At 37.9% G+C, this 17876-nt stretch overlaps 1 protein-coding gene and 1 long non-coding RNA gene across 5 annotated transcripts in view; one reads left to right on the top strand and one right to left on the bottom strand.

Moving 5' to 3' along the window:
• The window catches only part of LOC150095706 (DNA excision repair protein ERCC-6-like), a 269923-nt gene that overhangs the window by 137840 nt on the left and 114207 nt on the right, over positions 1–17876 (top strand). For all 4 annotated transcript variants that reach the window (XM_090409872.1, XM_090409870.1, XM_090409874.1 and 1 more), the window contains exon 13: positions 6413–6461. In XM_090409872.1, the coding sequence (XP_090265998.1) occupies positions 6413–6461 (49 nt within the window). The remainder of the gene's footprint in view (positions 1–6412; positions 6462–17876) is intronic.
• Positions 1–17876, bottom strand: part of LOC150095707 (uncharacterized) — a 93513-nt gene that overhangs the window by 37538 nt on the left and 38099 nt on the right. The window lies entirely within an intron of this gene.

Below are 17876 nucleotides of genomic sequence, written 5' to 3' on the forward strand. Positions count from 1 at the left end.
GGTGAGTGGATGAGGGTAGCTAATTTGCTACATGGTCTGAATGTAGTGCATAGTTTATGTTTATTGAGAATTCTTGAGATCTTTTCGGATGTGCCTTTAATGTAAGGATGGTGACTGTTTTGTTGTAGTTCTCTGTGGTGGATGGTGGGAGGGGTTTCTTAAGAGTGTTTAGTATTTTGTTTATTTTATGTGGATTGTAGCCATTGGCCAAGAAGGTGTGGCGTAAGTGAGTCAGTTCAGCAGTAAGAGCCTTGTCATTGGAACAGATTGCTCTCGCTCTATGGGTTAGCGTTTTCAATATGCCATATTGTTGAGAAGGATGATGGTGTGATTGTTTGTGTAAGTATCTACCTGTATGTGTGGGTTTTCTAAAAACTGAAAATGATAAGGAACCATCTGGAAGACGTGTGATAAGTGTATCCAGGACGGACAGACAGTTGTTGGCTTCCAGTTCCATAGTAAAGTGGATTTTTGGATGTTGGCTATTTAAATGTGCTAAGAATGTTTTCAATGTCTCTGGGCCATGTGGCCAAATAGCAAGCACATCGTCAACATAGCGTAGCCAAAGTGTTGGTTTGAGAGTGGCTGTAGTGATTGCATGTTTTTCCAAGTGTTCTATGTAAAAGTTGGCTAGGGGGGGGGAGCCCATGGCTGTCCCATCTATTTGTTTGTATATTTTCCCTTTCCATGTGAAATATCCTGCATGTATTGTGAATTTGAATAGTTCAAATATATCAGGGGGAAAGTGTGACTTCAGTAGTTTGAGGGTTTCTATTAGTGGTACATTTGTGAATAGTGAAGTGATGTCAAAGCTTACTATTAAGTCTGAGCTTTTTAGGGTGAGGTGTTGTAAGATGCTTTTTAGGTGTGCTGAATTTTTGACAAAGGAGGGAGAATTGTTTGTGAGAGTGGCTAGTAGCTTTGCTAAATGTCTAGCCAGTTTGTATGTGGGACTATTTATACTGTCCACAATTGGGCGTAGGGTGTGCCTTGCTTGTGAATTTTTGGTGCTCCATAGATCCTCGTTGTTTTAACATGGAAGGGCTTGAGTTTGTTAACTGTGTCTTTGGGCCAGGAAGTGACTTTTTTCAATAATTTTTGTGTCTTATTCTTTTGTGTGTTGGTGGGATTGCAATCTATAATTTTGTATGTTGACTGATCTTGTAATAGTGTGTGCATTTTGTTTTCATATTCAGTTGTGTCCATCACCACGGTTGCATTTCCTTTTTTTGCTTTTGTTATGGTAATCTGGCTGTTGTTGTGTAGCTCTTTTATAGCAATGAATTCCTTATGTGGGATATTATTTTTGGGAGGCTTGGACTTGATTAGGATGTTGACCACATCTAAACGTATGTTGTTAGCTATTGTTGGAGGCAGGTCGTATATTCCTCGTTCGATGGACGGCATTATTGCGTCTATCGAAGGACGCCCCCCCCCCCCAGCCAACTTTTACATAGAACACCTGGAAAAACAAGCAATCAATACAGCCACTCTCAAACCAACACTTTGGCTACGCTATGTTAACGATGTGCTTGCTATTTGGCCACATGGCCCAGAGACATTGAAAACATTCTTAGCACATTTAAATAGCCAACATCCAAAAATCCACTTTACTATGGAACTGGAAGCCAACAACTGTCTGCCCTTCCTGGATACACTTATCACACGTCTTCCAGATGGTTCCTTATCATTTTCAGTTTTTAGAAAACCCACACATACAGGTAGATACTTACACAAACAATCACACCATCATCCTTCTCAACAATATGGCATATTAAAAACGCTAACCCATAGAGTGAGAGCAATCTGTTCCAATGACAAGGCTCTTACTGCTGAACTGACTCACTTACGCCACACCTTCTTGGCCAACGGCTACAATCCACATAAAATAAACAAAATACTAAACACTCTTAAGAAACCCCTCCCACCATCCACCACAGAGAACTCCAACAAAACAGTCACCATCCCTTACATTAAAGGCACATCCGAAAAGATCTCAAGAATTCTCAATAAACATAAACTACGCACTACATTCAGACCATGTAGCAAATTAGCTACCCTCATCCGCTCACCCAAGGACAGCATTTCTCCTTTATCACATCCAGGAGTCTACCAAGTACCCTGCTCATGTAATCAAGCCTATTACGGTCAAACAGGAAGACCTGTGAACATCCGCATCAGCGAACATAAAAGATACGTCCGGAATTATCATTATGGGAAGTCGGGCCTAGCAGACCATGCTCTGGATACCCCTGCACACAGGATCAACTGGAAAAACACAAAAGTACTACACAGAAACCCGTATAAATCAGCGAGATTGTTCTTAGAGGGACAGAAGCCCTAAAACACTCTCCAAATCTCAACAAATATGGCTGTATTAACTTGCTGAAGATCTGGGAGACAGTCATATTAAGAAAAAACTAGCACTTTTCTAGGACTCTAGTAATATGTGATAGCTCTTTTTTTTTTTTTTTCAGATAGAGGGCGCCAAAATCAGGACTCTAGTCTTTGTGTTGCTGCTACAATTTTGTTTAAGTACACCATGTTGTTATAGTCTCGCGTATTGTGACAAACAGTGTTTTTGTGCTCTGAAGATGCTGGTTATAACACCAGCGAAATATCAGCAATAAGTTAATAAATTAATTATTTACTTATTTTTTGTGTTCTATTATATACCATTAAAATAATAAACAACATGTTCGACGAACACATAAGTCTGTCCACAACCTCACTGGTAACTGAAATTGTTAAAGCAAATCAGGATATCGTGATTACTAGAGCATAAATGGAATGCTACTTATTTTAAACCGAACAAGCCTACCTTCAAAAAATGAATCAGTTAGTCTCAGACAACACTTATCGACTGATCAAATATAACCCAACTGATCAGATTAAAAAGAAAACCATAGAATTACTTATGTTGGTCACTTGAAGACAATTCCACACTATACAACTGCTCCATAATAATTTATAGTCTTCCTAAGATACACAGAGACTGTACTGCTTTGGTCCATAGTTGAAGGTGTTGATGTTCAAGGAGTTCGTAAGCCACTCCACCTCCTATACAACACACAATACTTCGTAGCCAAAATTATAAACATTGCACTCAACAAAAGTGATAGTCAGTTTTGATACATCTGCCCTTCTGCAAATTTCCCAATCAATGACACAATTCTTGTTTTACAGGACAAATTTCTGCTCAATATCACTGCCACTCTTTGCCCACGTACTATGGTATGGTTATTTTGTGTGGCATGTTGCAAAATACTTTTCATCTCCAAAAAGAAGACATACAGCCATGTGCTTTCGATTGTCTTCTCCTATTGCTAATTTTTATATGGAACTTTTGAGCAATATATTGTAGACTTTTTTTTACTTCAAAACCCAAAGTCTGGCTCAGGTACGTTGATGATATTTATCTGGTCTCATAGTTTGCCAGATATTAGACACCTTCCTCAGACAACACAAACACATACAACTGAAAGTCAAAATACTTCCATTTCTGGATACATTTGTCACACAACACTGTACCTAAAAATAAACTAGATCGCAATAAAACCATTCCATACATTAAAGGGATATCAGATAAATTTGAATATTATGCAAATACAACCTTAATGCCACCTTTAAACCTCCTCAAAAATTAACTTATTCAACTCCTCCAAGGATCCCTTTGCTCACCCTGTAGTGTGCTGTCTTCCTTAACCTGTAACTTACTTTATACAGGTGAAACTCTATGTACAATTCCCGTCTGGAAAAAGGAACATAATGACGCATTAAATTCAAGAACTGTGATAAATCTGGCCTTTCTAATCATGCTTTGGATGCCCTACACAGAATTGACTGGATAGGCACCTGTTCATTACATTACATCAAAACCTCTATGAGTGTAAATTTAAAGACACCTGTGAAATTCTAATTGACTACCCCAATCTCAACGTTAATGATGGTCTAAAAATCTTGAGAATGTGTATGGCACATATTCGACCCACTTAACCTTCTGTTTCTAACAGGTCATTATAATTAGGACTGTAGTACTCCAGGGTCTTAACAGTCCAGGACTGTATTACTCCAGGATATTAACAATCCACAACACTTACTTAAATACCGATTATGCCGCCAGTATTACTATGTGAAATGTTAATATGATTTTGTTCTCTGACCATGGAAAATTGGATATATCTTTGATGTAGATTTTTTTCCCCCCTTCACACTTGAGGTCAAGCCAATAGAATAATAGTTGACCAAATCAGTGTTACTTTTGCACACATGAATACTCTGTGTATGTATTCATGTGTATTTTCCAAGTGATGACCTTAATATGAACGTCAAATCATCGGGAAATTAAAGTTACCATTCCTGACACAAGTAGTAGTTGCTATAATTTTATTAAAATTAATGTTTGATTTCAGTTTTTGTCTTGTAGAATTTTATCGGTTGCTATTTCTAAATTATTGAATAGCAAATTACATCAGTCAGGCTGAAAATGAAGGTTGATCTTTAGTTTGACTAGAGTTTGTACTAGAGTAATCCAAAAGTTTATGAAATTTGTCTTCATATTGTAGTTTTGTATTTTTTTTTAATTTTCATAATGAATAATTGCATATTTTCTATACTAAATGAAAGTGATTGTTTTTGTTGAATAATGTATAAATGAATGATTTATATTTAGAGTTTAAATGTTCAGCTTAAATGGTTATCTGTTTGGTTGGCTCAGTGGATTATGCTCTTTAACCAGTAAAAAATGAAGTATTAAATTAATTAATTGTTTGGTAAGACCACAACTTTGCATATTGGCGGCTTGAAGTAGCATGAAAAAGAGAATGAGCTATTTTTTAAAAAATAGAATGAGTAGCCAATATGTTAATTTATGAACTTTTTTTAAAAATTTAAGCATTTGAACTTGGGCTTTATGCAACTGACTGAAACATCTGAAAACTAAATTTAGCAGAACTCCGTGACTAAGATGCTTGCATTTGACTGGTTCAAGTTAGTAATGTCACTCTCAGGAATATGCATTGTTCAGATGACCATAGTGTATCAGGTTATCAAATTAACCAATCCATCCACATGCACTCATAGACCTTAATCCAAATTCAGGATTCAAAGAGAAACATTATTACATCAATCTTAACTAGCTTTGCTAGTTCAAGATGCTGTAAAAATGTAGATTTTATATCAATCCCACATATGAAAAGTTTCAGAGCTTATACTAAATCGTAGCCATGTGCAGGTATGGATTAAAGAGAGAAAGAATATGTTAATGTAGTTTATAAAGATATGAAGGTTGTAGTTTTTTGCGAAATATTTCAAGGAGAAGGATGGTATAGAATGCAGAGATAGATGGAATGAAAGAGGAATGGGAGAAGTTCTGCAAGTTAGCAATCAACAAAGGTGTTGGGTGACTGCCACTCATGTTATTGTAATTTGTAGAAATGGTGGGAGAGTGATGGATGCATTTCTTAGAACAGCATCTTTGGAGGTAAATAGTTTTAATGGAAGATGTGTACTATTCGTATTTATAGAAACTTTCATGAAATACACATTTAAAAAACTATATATGTAGAAATTTTTCAATTAATAAAATTTTGAAATGCTGTGAAGTCATCCAAACCCTGACTGTGCTAAACGTATGCCAATCTCTAAGCTTTGGAAAGTGATTATCATTAATGGTTCATAATTTTTTTTAAATTATATTTTAATTTATTTTTTTTATCTGCACAACTTTTACAATTGTTCCTTTAAAATCTAATAGTGTAATATATCACTTCATCTGCAACCAAGACATGAGCTGGTAAGCATATGCTTCATGAATCATTCTTTTGATTCATGTTTTGAATGTGGTTACTGGTCTGTCTCCTTGATATCTGTTACAATGAATGAAATATATCAGTTTTTCAGTTTTTGAATAAAATTCTATATGTTTTACATGCATAAACTGAAAGTTTCTATAAATATAATCTATGGGATACTCTCTGAGTGCATGTGTAGAAAAGCATAATGCAGAAACAGAACAATGAGAGAAGATCACCTGCAAAGCAGGATGTGTTCCTTTGGGAGCGAGTTTCTGAAAGTTGAATTGTCGATTAGCTAAACCAGGGATTGGCATCCTGTGGCCCTTTGAATATACAGCATGTTATGTTCTTTTTTTTTTTTTTTTCCTCCTCCCCATCTAATATGTAAACAATACTGATTCAAGAATAGATCCCTTAAGATAATTGTATTTCATAATAAAAATTATGAAATAATTTCTACTGTGAAATTTCTAATTTTTTTTTTTTTCATATTTACAATAAAATGAGATATGAATTTCTGTTGAACTTGTTTCTCTAACAGTTACATAAAAGATCAAGAAAGTTCTTTGGAGGTTTATAAATTAACCTTTTCCTGTTTATATTTAATAAAAATATAGGTTGGTGGTGTTGGCATTACTTTAACAGCTGCGGACCGTGTTGTAATATGTAAGTATAAATTTATGGATCATTTTTTTTTTTTTTTTTTAATTACTTCTCTAGATTTCATCAGTTTTTTGATTTTACATTTGCACTAGTAGCGGTTTGCAAAGTTTGCCATTCAAATTCATATTGATATTTCATATCAGTAATGTTTCTCTAAAAATAGAATATCAAGCAGAAAGTACATTGAAATCCAACACTGGTTTCCCATTTAAACTGAAAATTTGAGAAAGTCTTGAAAATAGTATGCTTAAAAATAGCCAGTGGTTCTCTTTTTGGAACGAAAATGAACTAACTATATTGAAAATACATAATTATAAAAATTACATTAAAAATTATTAAGAAATTAAAAAAAAATCAAGAGTCAAATTCTTTTTAATGATTGTTCTTCCTATAAATTATACTTGGCAAGATGTTTTGTACCCCCTTTACCCAAGTAGAAGTGAACAAAAGCTTGCATATCGAATTTAATGAGAGAAGATCAGACTTGATGTAAAATCATCTCTTCTTTCACTGTGTTTTATTATTTCAGCTGACTCCTTGAATACTCTTGTGAAGAATCTGTAATCTATGTAGAGCATTCCAGTTTGTTGATATAGTACTTGATGTTTAGTTTTTGTTATATGTGCTGCCTGTCTTGATTTATATTTTCTTTTTCTTCTCCATATCCTTGATGTGTTCTGACTTGTGTGTCTGTCCCTACCTGTTTGTCTATCCAGTGTAGTACAACCCACAAGTACAACTGATCTTGTAGACACTAAGTTTAAGTAGTTGATGGTTTCAGAAGATTATAGATCTTGTTGAGGGACTAGTAATAGATTTTATATCTTATCTGCAACTAACTGTATATGTGGGAGAATAACTGTTTTTTTGTGTTTAGCTGTCTAGGAGGTTGATCAAGAATTTTATTGACCATTGTTGTTGTAACCATTCTTTGGCAGGATGGTATTGAGATATTTGAGCTTTATTTCTTTTGTCTGTATTATTAGTGGAGATATTGCAAGCTATGTAAGATACAAATAGTGTTTGTTTTTTTTTTGTGCCATATAGTGATGGAAAGTGATGTGCAAATAATATTTGTTGGCTTCCTCTAAACTAATAAATTGATAATTCTGCTTGGATATTCTACAAGTATATCTAAAAATACTCAAGACCTGTTGACTTAAATTCAAAAGTGAATTTAAAATGAGGGTTGCTATTGTTCAGGTTCATGAACAATTCTTCTAATTGGGTAGTAGCATCAGGGAAAACAATGAACATCTCACTGACATATCTGAACCAAACTATAGGTCATGTTCCCATGTACTGTAAGGCTTTCTCTTCAGACCACTCCATGAACAAATTTTCTAACAGAGGAGAAAGGGGAGAACCCATCGCTAGTCCTTTTCTGTCCAGACGGATGGTTGTGTTTTCAGCGAGCTCCCGAAAGCTAAGTACAATTTTGAGTAAAAATTAGAATATAGGTTAAATCATAACGAAATATTGCCTAATTTTGGTAGCTTGTTGTGTCTGTGGGATTTTGGTGTGAATTACGTTATTTAATTTAGTATATAAGTTACGTTTCATAGATTTGAATATGGCGCCAATGCGACGTAAGATAATGGCGTCCAAAAATACGACGCCATTGTACAAAAACTATAATGTGAGAGATTTTGTCCAATGTGATGTGTGTGGGATGTATGCATTCCCGAATGAAGCTGGAATTTGGATTGAAAATGATAGTGGTGGGAGAATGTGTAGAAAGTGTAAGCAAAGTGAGGAGTTGAAGTATGTGTCAGGTAGTGAGATAGTTATGGTTGAAGAAAGCCAGAATTGCCAGAATGTGAGTGAAAATAGTGGCTTGATAGAGAATTGCGATGTACAAGATGGCAATGAGAGTGGTGATCTAAGAAAGAGTGAAAGCAACCATACTGAGAGAGAAAATGGTTTAAATGATAAAAATAATGAGGAATTATTTGTAGGAAGTGAGATCGCTAGGTAGCGCGCAGTGATACAAAATGCGCAGCGGCAATTAGAGCACCTGCAAAACTCTTTCCAGAGTGATTCGGATAACGTAAAAAAACAGTGCAAGAATGAGAGAGTTTCTGAAATGAAGGAAAGAGTGTTGTATGGTGACTCGTTATTAAGAGGGATGATAGATGGCAGTGTAACTAAATCGTACTTACTGGGTGCGAAATTTAAGGATGTAAGTGAGAGTATTAGAGTGCAAAAACAGAGGGTGAAAGAATTAATAATTGTGGCAGGTACGAATGAATTGAAAGGTGATAAATTTTTTATGAGAGAGGACTTGAAAGTATTGTTAAAGGTAGCGAAAGAAAAGAGTGACAGAGTTAGAATGGTTAGTCTGTTGCCGCGGTATGACAGAGAGGAGTTTAGGAGGAGGGCCATAATTGCAAATGACATTATGCGTAGGTTATGCAGACGGTGTGGTGTGGAATTCGTGGATGTGTAGAATGAGTTTGAAGGGCGAAAGGACTTATACAAGATGGATGGCCTGTATTTGAATGGACTTGGTGTGCGGAGACTGGAAAGAGTGTTGCTGAATGAAGGGAAAATGGATGTGCAAAACCAGGGAAACTAGAACTACCAAGGAGGGGGGGGGGGGAATGGATATGCAGACATCAGTGAGACAGATGAGTGTAAGAATGTATATAATGTACCCAAGCCAGCACTAAGGACAAAAAATGGGAATGGGTCATTTAGAATAACGTATCAATATAGGGGTGGGACTAAGGGATCACTGCATTTCATGTATACTAATGCCAGGAGTATTAGGAACAAGAAGGAAGAATTTTTGGCCTTGATTGGCTCTTCCTGGCCACAGGTTATTGGCATTAGTGAAACATGGCTGACGGAAGAAGATATAGTTAGTGGGATAGAATGTGTAGGTTATAGTGTGTTTAGGAGGGACAGAGAGAATAAAATGGGGGGAGGGGTATTATTGATGATAGCTGATGAACTGCAGCCAAGGAGAATTGAAGTTGTATCGCTGGATAGTGAAAGGAGCTCATTTGAGGCTATTTGGTGTAAGATTGAGACTGGCAGAATAAAATATACAGTTGGGTGCTGCTATAGACCAGGTGATGGAATAGATGGTGGAGATAGTATGCATAGGGAAATTGATGAAATGAGTGGAAGGAGGGTAATTATTATGGGGGATTTCAACTATAGTAACATTGATTGGAAGGAGAAGAGGACACATGTGAGGAAGGAAAAGGATTTTATTCAATTATTAAGGGATAACTATCTGAGACAGCATGTAATTGAAAATACTAGGGGTGTGAGAGTGCTTGACCTGGTAATAGCATCTGAGAATTTGACTGTAATGAATATGACCATGTTGCCACCTATTGGTGAGAGTGATCATAAGGTCTTGACCTGGGAGGTGGCTAAAGGTGTGGAATTTTCGATTAAGACAGGGTATATGTGGAATTACCGTGCTGGCAAGTATGACAAGCTTAGGAGATTGCTTGGATCAGTGCCATGGCATGTACAATTGCAAGGGCTGGACGTCGATAGAGCATGGGAAGTGGTCAAGGAGCATTTACAGGAGGTAATGGCTGATTGTATACCCAGGGTCCGAATAGTAAAACAAGTAGGGGTTAAATGGATGAATAACACCATTAAGCTTGAGCTGCAAAAAAAGAAACAACTGTGGAGGGAATTTAAAGAAAGGGGTGACCTGCAGGCACACGAACGGTATAAAGTGCAGGCCAGAAAGGTAACGAGTGTGGTAAAAAAAGCAAAAGCGGACTATGAAAGGAAACTAGCTTTGCAAGCAAAAGAGAATCCAAAACAGTTCTTTCAATATGCTGCAAGCAAGAAAAAAACTGTACACGGTAAAATGATTTTAAGGAATGACGATGGTAAGGAGGTCACTGAATCAGCCGAAATAGTCGAGTTACTGAGCGCGCACTTTGCAAAAGCATATCATCCAGGTGGTGACATTGAAAAAATGAAGGAACCATTAGTTTATACGGGAATAGTGATGAATAAAGTGGAGGTGACTAGTCTATTACAGAACCTTAATGTGAACACATCTGTGGGATTGGATGGTATACCGGCACGGGTCTTGCATGAAGCAGCTAAAGAATTATCAGTGCCCTTGACCATGTTGTTTAATCTGAGTCTCAGGTCTGGCTTAGTCCCGAAGGTGTGGAAAGAGGGGAAAATAGTTTCCCCTCTTTCCACATAAAGGAGGATCCAAGACTCAAATTACAGTTGCAAATTACCGACCGATCAGCATATCAGGAGTCGTTGTCAAGGTTTTAGAGAAAGTAGTCGAGGGAAAAATACAGGAATGGATTGATGAAAATGAGATACTGTACAGGGGACAGCATGGCTTTGTGAAGGGTAGATCATGCTTCAGTAACTTGCTCAAGTTTTATAACAAGGTGACGGCTGAACTGGATAAGGGAAATGGGTTTACAGTGATACTGCTGGACCTGGCAAAAGCGTTTGACAGGATACCACATGGAATACTAATCCGTAAACTACAACATATGGGAATGGATATAGGGTTGGTGAGGTGGATAGGTGGTTGGTTGATGGAGAGATATCAAAGAGTAGTTTATTCAGGAGTAGAGTCCAAAAGACAGCCTGTGACTAGTGGTGTGCCACAGGGTTCTGTTCTTGGACCACTGCTGTTTAATCTGTTCATTAACGATATAGGGAAGGATCTAAGTGGAACAATTCATTTATTCGCTGATGATGCAAAGTTGGGTAGGGCAATAATGAATGCAGAAGATGTCAAAGTCTTGATGACTTAGATAGATTGGAGTTCTGGGCTAAGGAGAATGGATGTCAATTTAATGTGACAAAATGTAAGGTTATGCATTTTGGGGTGAAAAGATTAGCAGCCGTATACCACATTGGTGGAACTGTACTCCAAGAGATTGATGAGGCCAGGGACTTGGGAGTGTTGGTGGATAGGGAGATGAAGTTTAGGGGGCACACTGCAAAAGTAGCTAAATCAGCTCATCAACTCACTTGGTTGTTGAAAAATACCTTGACGAGCAGAGACAAGCAAGTTATTGTACCTCTGTACCTAGCCTTGATAAGACCTCATCTCGACTACTGTGCCCAGATTTGGTCACCTCGGTTCCTTCTTGATGGGGAGGAGGTGGAGAGGATCCAGAGGCGAGTGACTAAGATGATAACAGGTCTATGGAATGAACCATATGAGAACAGGTTGAAGATTTGTGGGTTGCAAAAACTAGTTGATAGGCGGAGGAGGGGAGATATGATCGAGACATTCAAATTGCTAAAGGGATTCTATAGGATTAATTCAGAGGATATTTTTGAGATCAGGACTGGTGGTGGGAGAACTAGGGGACACCTATAGAAGCTGGGCAAGAGTGTGGTTAGCAGGGGTGTTAGAGCTGGGTTCTTTACTTTTAGAGTGGTAAATGAGTGGAATAAGTTGTCAGAGTCTGTTGTGGGTGCTATGACGGTGAACGAGTTCAAGACAAGGTATGATAGATACTGTGAGAATGTAATCGCATAGTTGTGTGGACATGATGTTTAGGGCCTCCCTCGATGAGTCTAAGGACTCCTGGAGTCGCCCGAAATAATAATAATAATAATAAAAAAAAAAAAAAAAATATTTCTCTTGGAATATGAAAAAAGTGCTATTAATACAATGTTTGAAGAGATCTATGGTGCCTGGTGGACTATTGTAACATCTCTCATGATAAACGATTCCATAACTTATGTTCAGTTTTACAATGGTTTTAATTCAGGAAATGTACAAAATCTATAAGAAAATGTTCGGTGAGATATTATTCCCCATATATTACTGTGTTAAGCAAAAATGGAATTTTTTTGTTTCCATAATGTACACATGAATCAGCAAGTTTACGGTGAGATTAACAGCAGAACAAAGAGGATTATCATGAGAGAAAAGTTACACAGAGTCGCGAAAGATGATGTCATTGCATCAAAGGGCCAGCAAATGCCAAAGACAAAGGAGTCGGAAAGCACGTGATGACACGACACCAGCATGCCAAGAGGTAAACACATAAGTGCAAAAGGTGCATAAAAGTAAAGACAAAGGAAGCTAGACACATATAAGGTGCCCCAACAGTAAGCAAAATTATTACAGGATACTCAATGCTTTCTCTTGTATGTAATTTCTAATCAGTCGTGGTCGGCAAAGGAAGTGAAGATTTCGTCTGTCTGCTTTTAGGATCCTCAAGATGTGCTTGTTTGAAGAATATAATTGTTCATGATCAAAGGGAATAAAAGAGAAACTTCGGCTATCATCAACATGAGTTGCCTATATGAAGGAGATTTTGTGACAAGATTTTAGGAACAAAGAGATCAACACACAGAAAGAAAAAAGGTTAAGAAGAGTTCTGTAAGAACGTTTGGTCAATGCGAAGGATTGTTTGTGAAGGAAAAACTTCACAATATTTCTGAGAATATGTGTGGAATGTGCATGAGTGACAAGGTGCCAAGAGAGAAGCTATTCAATACGCTAGATATATGATGTCAATGGTGCATTATATCAAGCAATACTTGGTCTTTATTTGAGTTGTAAGTCAGCAGTTAGAATTGAAGGAAGCACAGGAAGATGGTTTAATGTTAAATCTGGTGTCAGACAAGGATGTACATTGTCCCCTCTGTTATTCATTATCTATATAGATCACATTATGAAGGAAAGTGGTATTAAACATTATCAGAATTGGAGATGTTAATCTCAGCTCGTTGCTTCATGCGGATGACGTTATACTATGAAATAAATCCGCTACAAGACTCCCTTACTAAATTGAATGACTTTTGTAATAGATATGGTATGAAGGTCAGCATTAAAATGACAAAGATAATGAAAATAGGCAGAAACATTGAAAATATCAACTGCATTGTGAATGGAGAACCTGTAGAACAATTAAAACATTTCAGCTACTCAGGCACGATTATTAGGTAAATTGGTAAATGGTAAATTAAATATGGAAATAGACAATAGAATCAACAAAGCTGGTATGGTAGGAAGTTTACTGAATAAATTTATATGGAATAAAAGAGAAATTAGTCAAAACACTAAATTAGCTGTATACAATACAGTGTTGAAACCAATTTTAATTTATGGATCTGACAGCTGGATCAGAAGTAAAACACTTGACCAAAGACTAGAGACAGCAGATATGAGAGTCCTGAGAAAGATTAGGGGCATCAACAGCAATATCATATTAAAAACGAGGATATTATGAAAGAACTTGACATTGTCAGCATCCAGAAATACGTTAGCAGAGCTAATCTCAGGTGGTATGGTCACTTAAACAGAATGGGAGAGTAAAGATTAGCAAAACAACTGTTCTCTTCCCAGTTGGCAGGAAAAAACCCAGAATAACACCAAGATATTATTAAAACACTTAAGGAATAGAACAACGTAGTTAAGAATATAAATTAAACTTTAATAAATATTTTCCGATATTTCGGCAATGTCACATTGCCATTTTCTAAAGGAACTTACAAAAAAGTTACGTGCATGTAGGCACTACAACACAGAAACTGGGAATGAAAAGATGAAGCTATTGTTCTCCTAACAGTCCTGATGGTGCCCTCTAGCGGGCTAAGTAGGTGTTCTTGGCCGTTGGGCTGAAGGTCTGCAGATGTAGGTCTCCCAAATTTGGGGCAGTCGCATACACCCAAATTTGTTGAGGTTTTGAGAATTCCTCAGGGCTGAGGCTGATTCCATAAAGAGTCTTTCAAATTTGTATTTGCTACGGTGTATCACTGTAGCTTTCTTCCACCGTATTCTGTGGCGTGTATCCAGAGCATGGTCCACAAGCCCAGAATGACCGTATTTGTGAAAACGGATGTAGTCCTTGTATTCCGAAATTCTGATATTCGCTGTCCTGCCTGTTTGGCCAAAGTAAGACAGTTTACAACTGCAAGGGACCTGGTAAACACCAGGTAGGTCTAGGGGAAGTGGTTGGTCTTTAGTGGAGCGGATAAGGGATGCCAATTTTCTGTAAGGTTTGTAACAGGAGGTCAGGTCATGTTTTTTTAAGATTTTGGTAATCTTTTCCGAGGTGCCTCGGATGTAGGGAATGGTGATGGATTTAGAGTAATCCTTGTTGTGGGGGGAGGGAGTGGATCTGTGGTTTGTAGGTTCTAATATTTTTTGGATTTTTTTTTTGGGGGGGGGGGGGGGTAGCCATTGGCTGAGAAAGTGTTGAGGATGTGATTTAGTTCAGTGTTTAGGGCCAAGTCGTTTGAACAGATTAGTTTAGCCCTGTTGTATAGTGTTTTCACTACTCCATATTGTTGTGAGGGGTGGGGGGGATTGTTGGTGAATGTATCTGCCTGTATGGGTGGGTTTTCTGTAAACTGAGAAAACCAAGGATCCATTAGGCTGGCGGGTGACTAGTGTGTCTAGGAAAGGGGAAGCTGTTGTTTTCCTCTTTTTCCAGAGTGAATTTGATTCTGGGGTGTTGGTTGTTTAAGTGTGTTAAGAAGGAGAGAAGTGTTTCAGAGCCATGTGGCCAAATAGCGAACACATCATCAACGTAGCGAAGCCATATGGTTGGTTTTTGTGGGGCAGAGGCTAAGGCTTTTTCTTCAAAGGTCTCCATAAAGAAATTGGCCAAGGGTGGGGAGAGTGGTGAACCCATGGCTGTCCCCTCTATTTGTTTAGAATTTTTCCTGCTAAACGAAATAGCCCGAGTTCATTGTGAACTGAAATAAGGCTGAGATGTCGGGATAAAATTTAGCTTGGATTAGCTCTAAAGTTTCCTTGAGTGGGACATTTGTAAATAAAGAGGACACATCAAAGCTGACCATTATGTCAGATTTTGAAGTGTAAGGTTTTCTATGCTGGCTTTGAAATGGGCTGAGTTTTTTATGTGTGATGGTGTGTTGCCAGTATAGTGTGTGAGCTCTTTGGCCAAATGTTTAGCTAATTTGTATGTGGGGGAATCAATGCCATCCACTATGGAATGTAATGGCACATTTTCTTTGTGTATTTTTGGGAGTCCGTAAATACGGGTGGATATAGAGTTAGACAGCTTTAATCTGTTGGTAACTTCTACAGGCCAAGAAGTGACTCTCTTAAGGAGCCTGTGAAGTTTTCTAATTTGAGAGTTGGTGGGATTGTAATTGATAGGGAGGTAAGTGGGCCGATCTAATAGAAGAGCATTCAGTTTACCTGTGTAGTCCTTTTGGTTAAGTACTACAGTTGCATTACCCTTATCCGCTTTGGTGATAACTAATTCTTTATTATTCTTCATTTCCTGTAGAGTTTTATATTCCTTGTTTGATATGTTGGTTTTTGGTGGTCTTGCTTTGGAAAGGACACAGGCTACATCCAGTCTTACACTGTTGGCGACTTGGTGTGGAAGGTGGCAGATTCCGCGCTCGATCTGGATCATAATATCCTCACTAGGTATTTTATTGGGAGCAATGGCGAAGTTGTGTCCACATGACAGCGCGTTGAGTGCTTCAGGCTTCAGGGTGACTGAAGAAAGGTTGATTACCGTGTTGGTAACAGGTTTTGGAAAGACGGTAGAGTTCTTTTTTAATTTTTCGAACTTTTTCATCTGTCGTCTTCGTATTTTTTTAAATTCTTTTTCGGCAGCGGTGCATGAGATTTCTTGGTCGTTGGGCTGAAGGTCTGCAGATGTAGGTCTCCCAAATTTGGGGCAGTCGCATACACCCAAATTTGTTGAGGTTTGGAGAATTTCTCTGGAAAATTCAAATTCACTCTGGAAAAAGATGAAAACAACAGCCTCCCTTTCCTAGACACACTAGTCACCCGCCAGCCTAATGGATCCTTGGTTTTCTCAGTTTACAGAAAACCCACCCATACAGGCAGATACATTCACCAACAATCTCCCCCCCCCCCCCCCTCACAACAATATGGAGTAGTGAAAACACTATACAACAGGGCTAAACTAATCTGTTCAAACGACTTGGCCCTAAACACTGAACTAAATCACATCCTCAACACTTTCTCAGGCAATGGCTACCCCCCCCCCCCCCAAAAAAAAAAAAAAAATCCAAAAAATATTAGAACCTACAAACCACAGATCCCCTCCCTCCCTCCCACAACAAGGATTACTCTAAATCCATCACCATTTCCTACATCCGAGGCACCTCGGAAAAGATTACCAAAATCTTAAAAAAAACATGACCTGACCTCCTGTTACAAACCTTACAGAAAATTGGCATCCCTTATCTGCTCCACTAAAGACCAACCACTTCCCCTAGACCTACCTGGTGTTTACCAGGTCCCTTGCAGTTGTAAACTTTCTTACTTTGGCCAAACAGGCAGGACAGCGATTATCAGAATTTTGGAACACAAGGACTACATCCGTTTTCACAAATACAGTCATTCTGGGCTTGCGGATCATGCTCTGGATACATGCCACAGAATACGGTGGAAGAAAGCTACAGTGATACACCGTAGCAAATACAAATTTGAAAGACTCTTTATGGAATTAGCCTGGGCCTGAGAAATTCTCCAAACCTCAACAAATTTGGGTGTATGCAACTGCCCCCAAATTTGGGAGACCTACATCTGTAGACCTTCAGCCCAACGGCCAAGAACACCTGCAGAGGGCACCATGAGGACTGTTAGGAGAACAATAGCTTCATCTTTTCATTCCCAGTTTCTGTGGTGTAGTGCCTACTTGCATGTAACTTTTTTGTAAGTTCCTTTAGAAAATGCCAATGTGACATTGCCGAAATATCGTAAAATATTTATTAAAGTTCAATTTAATTTATATTCTTAACTACGTTGTTCTATTCCTTAAGTGTTTTAATAATGCATAACCAAAGTATAAGCCTGTCTACGAGAATCAAGACCAAGATATAGGTGGATTGATACAGTAAAAAGTGCCTTAGAAGATATAAATATAAGATCTGATAATGTTGAAGTCTTGACAGGTAATAGACTTATTTTGAGGAAAATTGTAGATAGGATGTTAGTAATGATGTAAATTTTTCATGTAGTACTATCATATCCTGTACACCCCTTGAGGGTATATATCAGGAATGCCTTTTCCTGATCGACAAAACTTATCTTTGTTATATTCCCATGCTTTCTCGACTATTTGTCGTAAAGTGAAGATCTGATCCTGACGGCCTCTATTTGGCCTGAATCCAGCTTGTTCTTCACTAACTTTTCTTCCACAATTCGTCTCAACCGTTTCTCAAGTATACTTGCATAGGTCTTGCCAGGAAGATTCAGTAGAGAAATACCTCTGTAATTCTCACATTCGGTTTTATTTCCCTTTTTATATATGGATACTATGAGAGCTCTGCTCCAGTCATCTGGAATTCATCCCTCTGTCCAGGCCTTCTGAACTATGCAGTGCAGCCACTGTAAGACTTATATCTCCATACTCCGGACAAAATGATATTTGAAATATTTCTGTTTCAAATATCATCTAGTCCTGTTGCCTTTCCTTATTTCAG

This window comes from Typopeltis vanoorti, chromosome 20, assembly GCF_054136105.1.
Source record: "Typopeltis vanoorti isolate ZY-2024b chromosome 20, IOZ_Tvanoo_1.0, whole genome shotgun sequence".
Taxonomy (NCBI): Eukaryota; Metazoa; Arthropoda; class Arachnida; order Uropygi; family Thelyphonidae; genus Typopeltis; species Typopeltis vanoorti.